The sequence below is a fragment of the Melanostigma gelatinosum genome, assembly GCF_949748355.1.
Source record: "Melanostigma gelatinosum genome assembly, chromosome: 16".
Classification (NCBI taxonomy): domain Eukaryota; kingdom Metazoa; phylum Chordata; class Actinopteri; order Perciformes; family Zoarcidae; genus Melanostigma; species Melanostigma gelatinosum.
The window spans coordinates 11,641,369-11,659,465 of record NC_136649.1 but is presented as its reverse complement, the minus strand read 5'-3'; the positions used below and the strand labels follow the sequence as shown (position 1 = coordinate 11,659,465).

The 18,097-nt window shown below is 42.4% G+C and overlaps 2 protein-coding genes across 2 annotated transcripts; one reads left to right on the top strand and one right to left on the bottom strand.

Moving 5' to 3' along the window:
- Positions 1-314: 314 nt before the first annotated feature.
- LOC306790125 (glycogenin-1-like) lies at positions 315-8,108 on the bottom strand (the record flags this gene model as incomplete). The annotated part of the gene is made up of 7 exons (XM_079286243.1): positions 315-1,843; positions 3,026-3,263; positions 3,768-3,894; positions 4,462-4,624; positions 4,932-5,106; positions 5,186-5,321; positions 7,967-8,108. The coding sequence occupies 7 exons, from the start codon at positions 8,106-8,108 to the stop codon at positions 1,676-1,678; spliced, it is 1,149 nt and encodes a 382-aa protein (XP_079142369.1). The 3' UTR covers positions 315-1,675.
- Positions 8,109-10,967: 2,859 nt separating this feature from the next.
- pls1 (plastin 1 (I isoform)) lies at positions 10,968-17,850 on the top strand. The gene is made up of 15 exons (XM_079286075.1): positions 10,968-11,052; positions 12,656-12,816; positions 12,904-13,033; positions 13,179-13,311; positions 13,400-13,481; positions 14,292-14,457; positions 14,548-14,690; positions 14,775-14,870; positions 15,039-15,243; positions 15,580-15,658; positions 16,561-16,675; positions 16,759-16,892; positions 16,994-17,117; positions 17,222-17,355; positions 17,457-17,850. The coding sequence occupies exons 1-15, from the start codon at positions 10,983-10,985 to the stop codon at positions 17,593-17,595; spliced, it is 1,911 nt and encodes a 636-aa protein (XP_079142201.1). The 5' UTR covers positions 10,968-10,982; the 3' UTR covers positions 17,596-17,850.
- Positions 17,851-18,097: the final 247 nt, after the last annotated feature.

The following is an 18,097-nucleotide window of genomic DNA, read 5'->3' as shown; positions in this document are numbered from 1 at the left end:
TATTGTACATTTGTAGCTTCTGTATTTAAATGGACACGGAGCAGCTTTCAGAACTTCAATGCCTGTTTAACCAAAAACCTGAAATTAAAGGGAAACATCTGTTTACTAAAGAATCTAATAATCATTGAAGTGGTTACATTAAGTACTTCTGGAATGTGAGGATTTCCTGCTTTTGTTAGGAGTCGGACAAACCAGGATATTTAAAGATGTCACTTTAGGCCATTTTGTGACCTCTCATTGACCAAACGATTAATTTAAGCCCTATAATCAATATTTCACAGAACAAAACAAACTTGATACAGAAGTGATGGATAAAAGGTGTCTTTATTAGCACTTCTACAAGGATGTACAGTTAACAGCTAGGTGACAGGACAGATCTGCATTAACTGACGTCACTACAGTTCTGTTCCACTTCCACACTCGCAGGATTTTAGCGGGCCGAAAAGATTGGGAAAACAATTCTCAACTCTGCCGGCTCCTTGTCGGAGGAGTGTGTTGATGTTTAGGAGCTATAGATAATAGTTTAGTTGCAGGTCACACAGCTGGAGTGAAGTAAAGGAGGCATTGGTAACAGGAAAGGAGGGACTCAACAAAGTTCAGATCGGCTGTGCTACTAGCAGCGGTTACAGTGCGGGAGGTTTTGTAAACGGTGAGCGGCAATACGGCTGCTGGTAACACTACAGAAAGGAAGTGACGAAACAAAGATGTCCCGATGTGGATCTGGCAGGGACATAACATGCAGGGTACAGATGACTGATTCCACACATGCAACACTATCAACAGCACCTCAGGATGTGGGTGGAAGTACTTCATCGCTGACCCACTTTCTTTTTTGTGCCATGCAAATACAACACAACAGGCCTTTGTCCTAATATAACCAGATATCACAAAGCTGAAGTCACATGGAGCTGGTGAGTGTCAGAGGCACGGATAGACTCTGAGGTGAACACTCTAATTTAAGCGAGGTTCTCATAACTGGCAGGGACTTTGCGAGGGAAATGAGCCAGTTGCTGCATATCTGCTTTAAACAGAGCGACTTATTGCAGGATGGCGGTTGTGGTAAAATCCAGAAACAACTTTGAAACTTTATGAGTTCAGTTTCTGTTGTCGCTGAAAGTTTCCACAGGTGAGGAAGACTCGAGACTATGAATCCATCTCCATCAAATGCACCCGAACAGTGACATTTTGGGAAGAACGCGTAGTCGCCTTCTTCCCGAGAGTTGGATGAGAAGACTATACCATTCGTGTTTATTGGCGATGTTGGAGTCGCAAATTAAATCGTTCTTTTTGAACAAATGCTTGTCTACAGGAATGAGTTTACTTGATTTGCGGGAGTGACTCAAAAATGCTGCTGGCAGCTGAATAATATTTAGTATCAGTCTTCTCTTCCGACTCTCAGCAAGAAAGTGAAACAGTGTATTTCCTGAAATATCAAACTTTTCCTTTTGAGGGGAAAATTGAATGGTGAGTGTGTGTGTGGGAACTGTGTCAAACATCCACTCTCACACACACACACACACACTGACGGGATGCAGAGAGCGAGGCTGAACGTTGCACAAAGGCATTCATCCAGTCGCCTGCTAGTCAAGCCCCTGCGATTGGCTGAGCAGTGCTTTAAAATCTCCACCCACACAGCGCTTTGACTGGTGCCCTCTCCGTCCGTCACGCCGCCTCGCTACTTTAAGAAGGAGTCGAGCTTTCGTGCGATGTTGTCGAAGGAGTCGTCGCCCATGTAGTCGATCTGGCCCGCTTCCCAGCGCTGCTTCCTCACCTCTGATGAAACCTTCTGTGGGGGAGGAGCTAAGGGTGCCTGGTTCTCCCTCAGATCCTCGTGAAGCTCACACTGCTTGACAGACAAGAGGCAGAGAATGAATGGATCATAACATGGGCCTGGAGCAATGCTTTATAAGGACCGGGTTCCCCACATTCGGCCATGCTCGGCCGAACGCTCTTTCTACAGTTTGAGGCTCAATGCGGTGCATGCGGGGATTTCGTCAGTGCAAAGTGCAAACATGACATTTTGCGACACACTTTGCAGCCGATAAGAGTTTAGTTTCTGGATTCCTAGAGTAGAAGTACACTCAATAAGTCGATACAAATCAAGAGATAGTGACACAACGGGGCGGAGCATTAACAGAGAGTGCAGCTGAAGTAGAATTTAAAAATATTTGATGTAACCGGTGTTTCTGGGACGTTTTCTTCCACAAAAAGAAAAGTTTGGTTTCTAAAGTTGAACTGCTAGACACAAGCCGTCTCATACTTCACTGAAAAGTCCAGTCTCACTGCATGTGCACTGGAGACTTTAAGTTTCCAAATAACACTTCTGGACACAGATTAATGTGAAAACTGAAAAATTTGAATGTGCCACTATCATTCAACTACCACTCTAGGCCACCGTTCAGCAAATTGCGTCTCTTCAAACAATTCAAAATAAGTCCTAACTTTCAAGATTCACTTGGTATACAGATTGTTTTTTAAACTTCAACCAGAGCTCAGCCCAAGACTTTCTCCATGACGGGCCTGTATAAACCTGTGACACAAGATGGCAATTGGGCAAAGTTGCAGGTTTCATTTTCTGACTAACTCTATTTCAACACTGCCCTGTTACAACAGGCAGCGTGGCAACTTCCTGCTACTCTGTAGAAAGCCGAACAGTTGTTGGCGGCACGGCACGCTGCAAGCTATTCGTGCAGTCAACAAACACTACGTTTGGCGACAGACTGGTGCTGAGGAATGTTTCAACAAATAAACTTGTTGTTGTGGGAACTAAAACTGGACGGTCCTCTTATCTGGAGTCATAAAAAGCTTCAATGTACGGCACTTTCACCATCGTAGAGTTCAACTGGTAATTACATGTTTCGAAACAGTCAGGACAAGACGATTATGCAACAGGCTAGACGATTATGCAATAGGCTAAAAACACAATCGCACATCCTCGTTTATGTTTCGACGCGTGCATAGTCGCCAGACTCACAACGGGACACACACACACACACACACTCAAACATCGCAACAGCTGACGTACGTCCGTGCTGGCGTCGACGAAGCCGCTGATGTATGGAGTTTCCCCGTATGCCTGCTGCAGTAACGGCTGCACCGATTTGGCGTACAGCTGCCACCACATGAGCAGGTAGTCGGGATGCAGGTGGCACTGGTCAGGGGACAGGGAGTGGCCTTTGACCTCGCCCGTCTGAGCGTCGTAGGAGTAGTTCCATGGCTTCACCTTTCCCAGGAAATGCACCACCTTGGCGTCCCGGCCGTACCTGTGACAAAAAAAAAAAAAACACACAGCGGGCAAAGTGAGAGGCAGGACCGAGTGCGAGAGGAACAGAGAGTCTGCCGCTATTAGCAATCTACACGAAAGATTCTTTTTTTTTTTTTTTACTCTACCAAAATCAGTTTGGCTAACCTGAAAATGAGTTTTAAACCTCCGTGATACCTGTGCGATACTCTACAGCGCAGATTTAAATAAACCAAAGTATAGTGTCGCTGCAGTAGCTCCTCTGTTTTGAGGCAGGTTGTAGAAGAACGTGTGTTGTCCCTGCTCTACGTTTCAGCAGCCAGTCGCGCACACACTCACACACGCGCACACACACACACACGCACACACACACAACCTTTGAACTGACCATGGATAAGCTTCATGCCTCCTAACACACCAAGCATTTCACAAGGACAGCTACAGATCCGGGCAATAGGTCGGCCTCACATGAACATAGGAAGAAACACTGGATACATCGATTGTGTGTGTGTGTGTGTGTACTGACTCTTTGAACGCTGGCAGGTAGGAGTAGATGGCGATACTGCTGAGGTTGTAGATGAAGGGGAGGTGTTTGGAAATATCTGCCGTCGCCCAGGTGTTAAAGAAGCTGTTGAGAACCCCCTGATCTCCACCTGCAGACATGGAAACACAAACATAAGCTTGAGACATTTGTTGACATAAATTTGGGCTCAAGTAGAGCAAACCGAGAGATGGCTAGAAGCTCTGGTTTGGCGCGTGTTACGGTACAATTTAAACAGTTATAGTCACGCGAGAATGATTCTGCAATTACATTTTTTAATAAATCTTCTTTAATTCCAGTAATATTTACCAGATCTGATCTCTATTCTCTGGCTGCAGAAATCCCTCAGACACAAGTACACACCTGAATGGTCACCACCACACACGCCTCACATTCCCACTGACTGTTTCCTATCTGCGATGTATAAATAGAAACTGAAAAGGAGCGTTGAGAACGCTGTGACGGGACAGTGAAGCATATGGCAAAATCTTTGAAGGCACTTCTAGAACAGATAGCAGAGGTATGCGACACATCGTTCACAGAGCTGCTAGCGTGACTGCAGAATCGTACTGTTGTTTTAGTCGAGAAGAAAGAATCGTAACTTTTTTTTTTTCTGTTCTTAGTTTTCTAAATAACTGCAAAAAAAAAAAAAAAAAAAACGGAAACATTCGGGTCTCACCGTCGAAGCTGCCGTTCTCCCTGCAGAACGTGAGCAGCTTCTCGTGCGTCTCATTGGACGGTCTGAAGACAAACACCCCGGAGTTGAAACAGTCGGGCCAACCGGGATCCGGCGCTGCAGATAGTTCCTCCCTCTCAAAGAGTTCGTCTATATTTGACAGCACCTGAATACATTAAAATAACAATCCATTGAGTTTCATTCATCAAGATTATGAGAACAATTTGCTGAAGTCCGAGGCAAAAATGCAGCAGCATGTGTTTAAACTCAAAGACATTTGGCACGTCGCTGAAATATGTCGTCACCGTATGGATAGCAGATATAACATGACAAAACATGAACAAATGAATTAAATACAGACCGTTTCATGTTGTCATCAAAGGACAATAAACAGTACTACTTTTTTAACTGTGAGGTGATTTGTCGTCGCCCCTTGTGTGTGTTCTCTGCTGTTGTCGGGTGATTTGTCTCACCAGTGTGTCGGCGTCCATGAACACACACTTGCTGTAGTGTGTGAGACTCCAGCAGTGCAGTTTGGTGAATGTTACTCCCAGGTCTGGACGCTTCATCAGCGATAGATGAGCGGTATCGCCCGAGTCCATAACGTCCACCACTTGCACCTCGTCGAAAATGGAGCGAAGGGCGTCTCTACAACACAGACGGTATGATTTGTGTCAGTGCCTGTGTGTGTGTGTGTGTTCGATGTCGACCTTTTGTCCTGAGTTACCTGCAAGGTTCAGCAACATGAGGTCCTACGAGTGCGACCAGCTTCCTGGTTGTGTTGTGGTTTAGTAACGACTGGCCGAGAACCATCGCTCCCTTGGCGTAGCGGTCATTTGTGGCCAGCGTCACAAAAGCTTGGTCTGCTTGGAGAAACACACAAAGACACACAAACACTCATCAGCCATGTGACTGGCAGCTTATCTCATGAATTGCTTTTGTCAGGCCTACTTCCAGCGATCAGCCTTTTAATCAAGTCTCTTATTGGTTAAAACATTGGTGTGTATTGTGCATCATCTGAAAGATTAACCAGAGAAGTTTGATTTGAATAGCTGCCGTCAACGTTTGGGGGAAAATGTATATCATGAAATGCATTTGATTAGAATTCTGAAGGTGTCAAAAATGGTAGAGAGTAACTCGTGAAATCTGTGACGCGTTTGGTGAAATTGACGGACGCTATAGGCTCACAACAGCCTGTTTTTTTTTTTTTTTACTTCAAAAGATACTGTGCATCCTCACATCTGAGCATTTATACTCACGGTTGCTATTAATGTGAGTAAATCTCCTCGGATAGGAAAGAAAGCTACAATTCGTGGACTTTCCACCACAAGCTTTCCACTCAAGCATCCGTCTCTAAATTTGACAGGAAACCACAATAATTCAATGAATGCGCCGTTATCTGCTTTTTTTTCCCTTCCACACCAAACCAATTAATCGACGGGCCTCTTGTGTGTGTGAACTTCAGTGTCTGCTGGGTCCCCCATGCATACATTAACAACAGCAGGGGGACACACTGTGTTTGTGCTCCAGTGAACTGTGGCCCAGAGCCAGCAGATAGTATTCATCAAGCTGAATGTCGGAGAGGCAGTGTTGTGCGGTTGCTAGGGTCTGTTTCAAGGAACTTTAAACTGACTATCAAAGGAGGGTTAAGCCCGTCTGGCCCATTCAGGAAGCAGGAGCCGGGTTCCCACAGTTATCTGAGGCCTCATGAAGCCATATGACCGCCACACCTCGGGGTCCTACACGTCTGTGAAGATGTTAGCGACAATTGAATCTGTTGTGAGTGCCAATTTTAAAATATAATGGAGTAAATTCATGAGTAATATATGAAAATATACATTTGTATAGGTTAGAGCATATTCTACTGTCAAATGTATTGTTCTATGCAAATAGAATGTGTAGAGGTTGCATGTAAAGTGGCCATTAAGGACATGCAATCATTGTTTTCTGTATGTAATTTCATGTTAATATGATACGTACTCTCTATTTGTGCATATAGTTACTGTAATCAATCCTTTATTACCATATGGAGTAATTTTCAGTTATTATCTAGGAAACGCATTTATATTAATACACTATAAACGGTGTGACACTGGAGGCCTCGACAGTATTAGAAAAAAACAAAAACTTCAAGGCCACACTGCACGTCCGCACTGACAAGTTAATCAACGACCCCACATCAACCCAGGAAGTAAATAGTGTCTTCTTTAAAAAATAAAAGTATACATGAGCTATGGAACCAAGTTCAATATATCGCTGTTAAAAACTGTAAAATAATGATTTAATCGTTTGGTCTGGCAAATTGTGAAAGGGGGCGACCATCACTAAAGCTAAAGGTCTTCAAAATGCTTTTTGTCCGGTCAACAGTCCACAACTAGCAAATATTCACATTTGAAAAGCTACAACCAGAATTTATTATTTGAAAGAATTACCTAAAATCGATTATCACATTTTTTTCAGATTCATTTTTTGACAATGGACCATATTGGCCAATTGTTTAAGCTCTAGTTTGTAATTTGATCAATTAATAAATATAGATATGTATGAACGAAGTAAATAAAAAACAAAATTAAATAATCGTAATAAAATTCTTACATATATTTTAGGGCTCCTTCAATGAACATTATGTGACAATACAGATGTCAACTTAAAAGAAAAGCTCGACATGTTGGGAGATATACGTTTATTTGCCTTGTTAGACGAGAAAATCAATACCACTCACTCTCAGCGGATTAAACTACTCTAACCAGCTACAATATACACGATGGTGACTTTCCAGGGGACGAATCAGACCTCAACGTTAGAGCTCAACAAATATCCACCAACATCATCTTATTCGATTCATGGGTAGCAGTAAAAATGTTGGCCGATGAGTTACAAGAAATTTAGGTCATTTACAAAAAGTGACAGCATTGATAAGATAATTTTTCAACTGTATATTGTCCCATTATCTTAGTCACGTGTCCATCTGATTTTTTAAAACTTTCTAATATTGGTAAGCCAATCTGTCTTGGTTGTGCTATGAAAACTGTTAAGAGCAGAGCAAGGCGCAGTCTGAATCTAAATAAATGAGTTATTCTAAGGAAATATTACATTTTCTCAACACAATTCTCCCTTTTAAATTTGAGCCTTTTGAAACTCAACTCTAGTTGCACTCAAACGCGTCAACTTTGAAACTTGTAACCGGATGTGCTCTTTTTGATGACCGACAGCTTTACTGTGATCCAAGCCGCTGTATCAACTCATCCAGTCAAACGCATATAAAACCTTCAAAAGGCCGCAGCACGTATAACATAACCGCTATTCACGATTACAAGCCATGGCCTCAGTGATGTCCGCATGACAGAAGCAGTGAGCGTTGCAGAGTACGGAGTTCTTTGCAGCGAAAAAATTCGCGATATTTTGGGAGAAGAGGGCAGTTCGCGCAGCCCCGATCCGGTGCAGAGTGGCCGCGTTCCGGTGTCAGTGGGGCGGATGCAAGTGTCGGCGGAGCCCCGGTGGTTCTTACCCGACATGGTGTGCAGAGGAGAGTCTACCCGGGGCGCGGAGGTCGTGATGGGGCAGACAGAGGGTTTGCACTGCGTAGCGCACAAGCTCAGCAGCTGGGAGCAGTCCAACACAGGAATTAAGCCCCACATTTTCCGGGTCATGTGACCAGTGGCAGCCGACACGCCCCCTGCGTGGAGCGTCATCAGTGATGAAATACTCAAATTTGACCTGAGTAAAAGTGCTGACATATTAGCATAAAAATGTGCTATAATACCAAAAATAAAAGTACTCGTTATGCAGAACGTCCTCGACAAATATGTATTATTATATTATTATAATAACACTTTAATGTTGCAGCTGGTAAAGGCGGAGCTCATTTTAACTGATTGTATTTTCTATTAATATTCTAAATCAGCACAGTAACTGGCCCAGCTATAGCTGTGAGATTAATGTGGTGGAATAAAAACATCTTTTCTCTCTGAAATGTGGAGGAGGGGTAGTAGCATATAACTGAAGCTGAACTTTTACTTGTAGCGGTGTATTTCTACAGTGTGGTATTATTACTTTTACAAGACTTATTCTACGTCTGGATACAAGGTGAATGTTTCCTGGTGGGATGATGAATCACTCGTATCAGAAGATGAACTTGTTAGAATCAGAAATTAGTGATGTTCGATTATTACAATCTAAATTTTGTTTTTAAAATGAATCAAGTTTGAGTTATCACCAAATACTGTCAACATAATGTGTGCCCTGCTTCAGTTTAAGAAGTGGACTGTTTGGCAACATGCAGCAGGATGACCTTTACTTGGCTGCACTACTTTTCAAAGAAAAACAGGGAGATCTTCTTCACTTCACCAGCTTGTGACAGCACTGCCTCCGAGTGGTCGAGACTTCAAATTACAGCTGAATGAAGCGTCAAAGGCTTATAACCAAACAAGGAAATGCAGGTGGGTGTGGGGTCACAGCTATTATTACATTAAATATAAATACCCCATATACTCCAATACCTCCATTTTATGTTAGAAGAAGCGAAATATCTACTATTAGAACCAGTAACAGCAACATGTGTCTATGCCAACAATGTTTTAGACTATAAACTCATAAAGAAAATTCATATTTAGTATCACAAAATGTCTAAGCTCAGTGGTCGAGAAGACATATTTGCAGCATTATTGTGTGCATGCATGCTTGTGCTGCAAGTTTGTGTGGTTTTCTACTCTCCTTCCTGCGCATGTGTACCAAAGTGAATAATGCAGGAGGCTGATGACAAAGTCTTTGGCTGACTGTTACATTTTTACACCAACAACTGATCCTGGCTCAGGGTCCACAAGCCAAAACTGTGGCTGGTACACCAACAACTGGAGGTGGAGCGATTAGTAGCAGAGGGTAACCGGAGAGCACCTCAGAGTCACAGAGTGAAACATGCTGATCAAGTGTCTGAGGGGGCGATAGAAAGATGGAGTCTTTGTGGATTCAGAGGCAAACAAATAAATAGATTCTGTATAAGTTTGTGGTGAATAGGTGTAAACATGTCTTTAGTATGTTCGTCTGATCCAAGAGAGAAACATTTTGCACAGTCTTGTCTTGGTTCCGGCTGGTTTATGGGACTGTGTGTGCCTTTTTGAGCGGTGGTGGAGGTGAAAGGAGAGGCTGACAGGTACGCACAGAGAAAAGGAAGGGAGGTAAACACAAGAGGAGAGGAGTGAAAGAAAGCGGCCCAAAACTCTGCAGCAAGCTGATTTTCGTCTTTGGCCCTGGCCCTGCTCCGGACTCTAAGCCCATCGGCCTGTCTGGGACTGAATGTAAGCTCCTTACTACTTTTGTTTCCTTACAGTTACAGTTATTCCAAAAGACGGGCTAACTTTGCTGCACGATGAACAGTTGTTTCCTATAGCCGAAACATACAGGTCAAGATACACAGATTTAGGAAGAGCATCACAAGCATTTTTCAAGACATAAAGGCAAAGGGACAATAAAACAATAAAAGTGTGATCTGCTGCAGTAAAGTGGCCGTGTTGCTGTGTGGTGGGGGCAGTTTAAGCGAAGTGATGCAGTTGGCTGTGTGCCTCAGGTTACAAGGCTTTGTGTGGCAGTGAGGCACGCTATGCAGGCAAACACAGGCCTCATGTTTTAAACATGTTTGACAGAAATGCAAAATGTGTGTGTGTGGTCCGTTAAAGAACCTGTGGCTGAATGTAACGAGTGGTATCAATCTAAGTCTTTGCAAGAAAGTGTGTGAATATGCCACACACTTGGCCTTGTTGGTGGGTTTTTATTTGAATGTGTTTAGTATGTTTTTTATCCTCTCTTCCTGCTGTCCCCACTACATGTGTTTTAGTGTTTAACTTTTCATGCTTTCTAGATGCATTGCAGTCATTGCAAACCAATCGCCCCCGAAGAGACAAACAGGTGAACGTCTTAATGTGATGACACAGCTGAGTTGTTAACTGTTAACTGTCGACGCCTGTCACAGGGTCCACAAAGGCCAAAGGTCCATTCTGCTGTGCCTCTCCTTAGTGGCTCCTCCTAGGTGAGATAACCAGCTCTCCAGCCTCTCTGGGATCCAGCTTCCGCTCTGCCTGAAGCCTCGCAGAGATCTGGAGGACTCGACTCGTGCAGCCAGTCCAGAGGGATCAGCACCGAGAGGCTTATAACTCAAGACAGGACTAACAGCAAACTCGTATGAAGGTACTTATCTCTGTCTGTCAAGCAAAGAACCAAAAAGATGCTTTACTGTAAAATGCTAATACCTCTGCAGGGGTTATAAAAAACCTAAGGTGTGTGAATGTGCCTGTATGTGTGTGTGAAAAGTCGGTGCAGAGTAAAGAAATGCCAGTGAGAAGTCACAAGGCTTTACCCTGGACAAATTCCAGTAAATAACCTGACACTTCTTCATTGTTCTTCCACCTTTATCCCATCTCTGTTGTCAAACTCAGCTTTTGTTAGTTCTGTTTTCTGTAGTTAAATGATTTCTCTATGTTTGCGTGTGTGTGTGTGTGTGCGTGTTTTAGGTACACAAAGCAGAAGCTACTATGGAGAATCATGTCACACAGATTTCCAGAGAGGACCTCGAGGATCTCAGAGATGCCTTTCGTAGAATTGGTCAGTTCCACACTCAAACACTCACACACACACACACACACACCTGACCTGACCCTACAGTTGTATTGACAGGAATCTAAGTCGGACATTTACAGCTGACAATAAAGCATGACTCTTACACAAGATACTTTTATCGCCTTGGGTTGTTCAGTGTTCGTACTTTGTGTTTGATGCATTTCCAGATGTAATAATGAGGCGTTGCCAGATTTTATCACTTTATCGTCATCATAAGTGTATGGTTACAAAAAGATGCTGATAATAGTGAGCAACATCAGTAAGGAATGTCACATTTATATTTGATACACAAATAGAAAGCACAGTAGATTAAACGTAGTAAAGAGCGTGAGCCAGAGATTTTAAAATGTTGAAATGACCTGAGATGTAGCTGTAAAGTCAAAAGTTCTTGAAAGAAATTATAAGTTGAACGGAGACATTGTTTCATTGGTACACTTCCAATTCGATTAATTACAGTGAATTGCTCGAGTTGTGGTTATGTTAGCTGAGGTAAAACAGTGCATGTATCATAATAAAGGCAACGTTACGGTCGAATGGTTTATCATGTTGTGAGCGTCAAACCTTTTAATGTGACAACTTTTCTTTGTGTGAGGATGGTTTAAGCAGAAAGGGCAACAAGTTAAGTCACTTATTAGATTTGATGTCAGATATTTTATTTAGACATGAAGTATTTGCAATGTTTATATACTACATGGTTTTCATCTCTGTACAGTTGAAACAGCATCAGTGTTTTCATCAATGACGACCTTTTGTTTCTTAGTTTAGTGTATTAGCATGCTAAAGTGCAGTTGAGGCCGATTGGATGTCATTTCTTTTGTAAGTATTTTCTCACAGACCACAGGATGATATCAAGTGAGGATTTGACCGAAAGGTGACACTAGATGAACAGTGACAGGCTCAACAAAGTCCACAAAGACCATAAATGTCTGCGCTAGTTTGCATTGTAATACATACGACAGTTATGGAGATCTTTCCCTCTGAACATCAAATGTAAATCCTCAACCGTGGGGACCATGAATGTCTGTACGCAATTTGAAGGGAATCTCTGCAATAGTTGTTGAGATTTCGGTCCAGAACGAAAAAAATCTGTTCACAATTTTTTATCCGTCCTTTTTCTTCCTAATTCTCACAACTCATGTTCACACTAAGTCAAGACCGTATGACGACTTTGTTTCATTTTGGGGGATCACAAGCCCAAAATCCTGTTGAGTGCACAGCAGCTCAGCTGAAGGCAACAATTTGACATATATGAAGAACAAAGTTTGCCAAAACACATTAATAACGAATTAACTCTTATTTGGTTTTAAATGGAGCATTAACTATAAAACAATTAATTAAACTGAAATATCAGTCTTTAATCTCCCTATAATTAGTACCAAATTACTCACAAATTCTTATTATATTAAATTATTATGAAACTACAGACCTCAATAAAGCATTATCAGTCTTTTGTTTGTCCTTGCTTTTATTATCTGCGTGCAATATTTCCAAATAGATATTATGCTCATCATTTTAAGATGAATATTTGTAGAGCAAATTGACTCATGGTATATGTGTGCGTTTCAACTCTGTGTCTATTTGTGTTCAGATATTGATAACAGCGGCTTCGTGAGCGACTTTGAGCTCCAGGAGCTGTTCAGAGAGGCGCGTTTCTCCCTGCCGGGGTACAAAGTGCGAGAGCTCATCGAGACCTTCATCGCTGGAGACACCAACAAGGACGAGAAGATCAGCTTTGAGGAGTTTGTTTCTGTAAGTTTGGATGCAGTTTGTGAGCAAAAGAAGTACAACGTATTCATCAAAAGCGCGCATGGACTAACGCGGCCTGTCCATGTTCAGATCTATCAAGAACTGAAGAGCAAGGAGTTGAGCGAGACGTTTAGGAAAACCATCACGAGGAGAGATGGGATCCGGTCCTTCGGAGGAATGTCAGGAAACTCCAGCGAGGGAACGCAGCACTCCTACTCTGGTGTGAGAGAGTATGCATTGTGTGTGTTGTTGTTGTTGTTGTTGTGTGTATAGCATACTTTATGTCGATTTTTCCTCATTTTGATTGCTGTGATCTCGGTGTGCCAAAAAGTGTAGCTCTCTGTGACTATATCATGTGTGTGTAGATGAGGAGACGGTGGCATTTGTCAACTGGATTAACAAAGCCCTGGCAAAAGACAAAGACTGCCAACACCTGCTGCCCATGAACCCTGACAATGAAAGCCTCTTCACCTCTGTTCGTGATGGCATCCTGTTATGGTAACACACACACACACACACACACACGGACGAATCTGAGATGACACATATCTGAAATGACTCACTCACACTCCTTGTTCTCCACCAGCAAAATGATCAACCAGTCTCAGCCTGACACGATTGACGAAAGAGTTATCAACACTAAGAAACTTGCCACTTTTACAATGACAGTGAGTAATAAATCAACAACACTTGTAACACACATGCACTGCAAATATTAAGAAATGTGTCATGCATGCTAGCGTGCTCGTTTGCGCTGTGGCGGAGAGTTAATTGAGAAGTTCGATAGCTCGTTGTTTTTCACCAGACCATTTCATGGCTGCTTACTGTGAGGTTGCAGGCAACCAGCTAAGGCTCCAGAAATTGTAGTTTTTAAAAAATATATATTTACTGAGTAATGGACAGAGCCAGGCTAGCTATGTCCCCCCTGTTTCCAGCCAACTGGCTGCTAAAGCTCCAACTTCATACTGAGTTGACAAAAGTGAGAATGGTATCAATCCTCTCATCTAACTCTCTGCAAAAAAGCAAATAAAGGTATTTCCCAAAAAATCAAGCATTTCTTTTAACAAGAATTTATGAAGGGAAACTAAGAAACAACATTTGTATCTCACTAACTAGTTAAAAGGAAACTAGAAATAGCTACATTTATTTAATTGTATTCAACTAAGACAGTAACATAAGTAAGTGTAGCTCTAATAGATTGGTCTTTCAACAAGGTTGCACTGTGCAATACCATCTTGTAATATTTTTACTACATCATGTATTATATATATTCTGTAAATGTCTCCTCTGTGGAGAAGGAAGGAAAGAACAGTTACGTATTTGTCCTTTTTTTATAACTTGATGTTGTTGTTTAATAAGTTAGTTATTATTTGGAGGACTCGGGGCCACAGCCTTTCATTTTGGTGAGCTGGTACAATTTTTTCGATGACATTTCTGATTTTGAGCAAAAATGAACATGTTGATCCACAATTTTGTAGGAGAATCTGGTCCTAGCGCTGAACTCAGCTTCAGCGATCGGCTGTACGGTGGTGAGCATTGACGCCCATGATCTGATGGCTGGGAAACCCCACCTGGTTCTGGGCCTGCTCTGGCAGATTATCAAGGTTGGCCTCTTTGCTGATATAGAAATCAGCAGGAACGAAGGTCAGTTCACACGCACACGCACACAAGGTGTAATGAATAAACCATCACCTTTTATAGAGACTTTTAAACTAATGGCATGTGTGTCTTCAGGTCTAATTGGCCTTGTGACAGATAAGGAGAATCTGGACCATCTGCTGTCTCTCTCCCCTGAGGAGCTGCTGCTCCGCTGGGTCAACCGACATCTATGCAACGCTGGAACAAACACCATCAGCAACTTCAGCGATGATATTAAGGTCCTCCTCAGAAAACACACACACACACACACACTTCCCAGTGGAAAAAGGTGTGTAATCCCTTTTTGTATTGTACCACTGTAGGACTCACGAGCCTACTTCCACCTGTTGGACCAGATTGCTCTTCAAGAGGAGCAAGACTACAAAAGGAGCGTCAAAATCGACATGAGCGCCATTAATGTGAGTCACTTTATTTTGCAATCACAAAGAAAAGCTGATGAATGGAAAATGTCAAATCTCTCTGTTCTGTTATCCTACAGATATAAATCACACTAAATATAGGGACCTTCCCAGTGGATCCTGGCATGATTATATGTACGTAGTGTCATGTTTTATGTGTATGTGAAGGAGCGTGATTTGGACCAGAGGGCTGAGATGATGCTGCGGCAGGCGGCCCGGCTGGAGTGCAGACAGTTCGTGTCTCCTCACGACGTCACATCTGGGAACAGCAAACTCAACTTGGCCTTTGTGGCCAACCTGTACAACATGCATCCTGGTGTGCAGAAGGCTCAGATCAATGGCGACAGCGGCATAGGAACTGCACACATAGAGCGTGAGACACCGATTTTGTCCATTAGGCTGCATCATACCACGGTCTTGGGGCTGCTCATTGCATCACATAAAATGCTGGCATGCACACTCATGCCAGAAGGCTTATCATATTGTAAATGTACAGAGAACTGATTTGAAGAAAACCCCCACAGGTCATGAACCCAATTAAAAGCCCAAGTAAGTAAATATGTCAGGGTTATGCCAGCCATAAAACCATATCTACCTTACATAAGCTACAGCTGAACTTAACACATTCCTACCAGGTGACAGTAACTGTGTGGGAACAGCTGGTTGACAACGTGATGTGGATGTTTATCGTGTCTTCATGTCTTTCCAGCTGAGTCCAACGAAGAGAAAACATTTAGGAACTGGATGAACTCTCTGGGCGTCTCTCCGCATGTCAACCACTTGTTCTGGTATGTCATCAGATACGCATCAATTAACCTTATCAAAGACAAGGGATGGAAACTTTATGCCTCCATTTACCTATTTATGGGCTGCAGCAGTACAACCAGTAATGAGGGTCGAGTCATCTGGGCAATTAGGAAATCAGGGGAGCAACATCAGCGTCCGCTTTCGATATACTAACATTTACAAATTGGCTTTTATTTAGTTTTACACTTAACTTTTATCTATATTTATTTTATTACATTTGTATATCACATGCTCTCTTCTGCTCTTGTGAGTATATGCATTGTTTTCTTTGCTCTTACTTTCTAAACTTCTTTTTGAAGTTGCCATATAAATAAGTTCTTATCTTTATCAATATTATCACAGTACAAAGTATTCTACTGGTAGACTGGTGCCTTGCTCAAGGGTTATATAGCTGAAATGTTGTTACTTCACTTTCTGTACACACATTTTTCTCTGTACCAGTTTACCCCTTTAGACTTCAAAGCTGTAATGTCCCAATTTATCATCAGTGTCATGAACAGGGTTATAGACAGGTTTTCAAAAATCTGAAGTTGAGTCCATGTGAAAGTGGTAGAGGCATATTGGATCACACATTGATTTATTGGACCAGAAGTAATCAAATGTAAACAGTCTATAACAGACTGGCCTAAGCCTGTAAAATATCCACATATTTTTAAACGCCAACAAGAACCCCATTTTTAGTGCACAAGCCTGAAAATGACGTGAAAATAAAGTGACTCTCTGTAATTACTTAGTTAATTAGATTAAGTGATGCTGAACCTGATTTAGCATCGTGTAAATCTTGTATTTTTTTCACCACTTTAATTCAATGATTCATTTCTGCATGCGCCCCAGTGCAGTGATACCGTGTTTTTCCTCACGGTCTGTGTGTTTGCTCTTACAGGGACCTGTGTGATGGTTTGATCATCATGCAGCTTTATGAGAAGGTTAATGTGCCTGTGAACTGGAAGAAAGTCAACAACCCACCTTATCCTGTCCTGGGGGCCAACATGAAGAAGGTGTCCACATTAAAGAAATAGAAAGAAACATTTTAACGATAAAATAAAAGGAAAGTAAGATTGTATTTCCTCTCATGTCTCAGCTGGAGAACTGCAACTATGCTGTGGAGCTGGGCAGGGATGTAGCTCATTTCTCTCTAGTCGGCATCGGAGGACAAAACCTGAACGAGGGGAGCCGATTGCACACCCTGGCGCTGGTCTGGCAGCTGATGAGGAGGTACATGCACTGGTCAAAGCTGTGACACAACAATTTTGGTGGTTTGGATGCAATGGCTCCATGTATAGTTTGAGTTGTTTATCCTGCTTGTTATCTTCCAGGTACACAGTGTCGGTTTTGTTAGATCAGGGTGATGGTGATAAGGTTGGAGATCAGATCATCCTCAACTGGGTCAACAGCACCTTGAGCCACAACCGAAAGGACACACAGATCAGCAGCTTCAAGGTGTGTGTGTGTGTGTGTGCGCGCTTGCTTGTCTGTTCATGTGAATGCATGGTGTATATGAGTAAACACATTTGCATTGGACCCTGTTTCCTTGTTTTCTGCAGGACAAACTGATCAGCACCAGTCTGCCAGTGATTGACCTGATCGACGCCATCGCTCCCGGCACCGTCAAGTGGAACATGGTGAAGAGAGCATTGAGAGGAGTGCTGAAGGATGCTGATAAACTCAACAACGCAAAGTAAAAGACTAAATCTCAACTGTCCTCCCCCCCCCCCTTCCCTGTATCTTTGTACTTGTCACTCGATCATCTTCTCGTCTCTCTTTCTGTTTCTCTCCCAGGTATGCGATCTCATTGGCTCGTAAGATCGGAGCTCGTGTCTACACGCAGCCAGAAGATTTGGTGAAAGTAAATCCCAAGATGGTGCTGACGCTGTTCGCCTCTCTCATGGGCCACGGTATGAAAAAGGCCACCCGCTGAAACAGACAGAAACCAGCCACCTGGAAACCAACCACCAATATACATTTCATTTCTGTACGCTTTTCATTCCCGCCGCCCCATGTTTTTCTCATCAATGTATTTTATTTTCTTTAACATTTACCTTTCTGTGATCAGAGCAAGACACTGTGTTTTTCTCTGTTTCTCTTTTCATGCAAACAATAAGCGTACTTAAAGTTGTAAATCATTTATCATCAGCATTAGCATTTGTTTGTTGCCTGTGATTTGACAGAGCAAGCTCCTAATTGTTCTTTTCTGTATCATATTTGATAGTGTATGACATCTGTTTACTTATTCTGCAATATGAACAGAAAAGGAGATACAGCAGAAGGAAAAGCAGAATCACACACACACCTATCCTTTTTATCTGTAAATGTTGTGCATTGAATATTGCTATTTAATTATTAAAGAAAATTTGGAAAGCGAAAAAATTGAATTATGCTATAAAGTGCACAAATATATTCTCTTCTCTTTGGTGACTGGG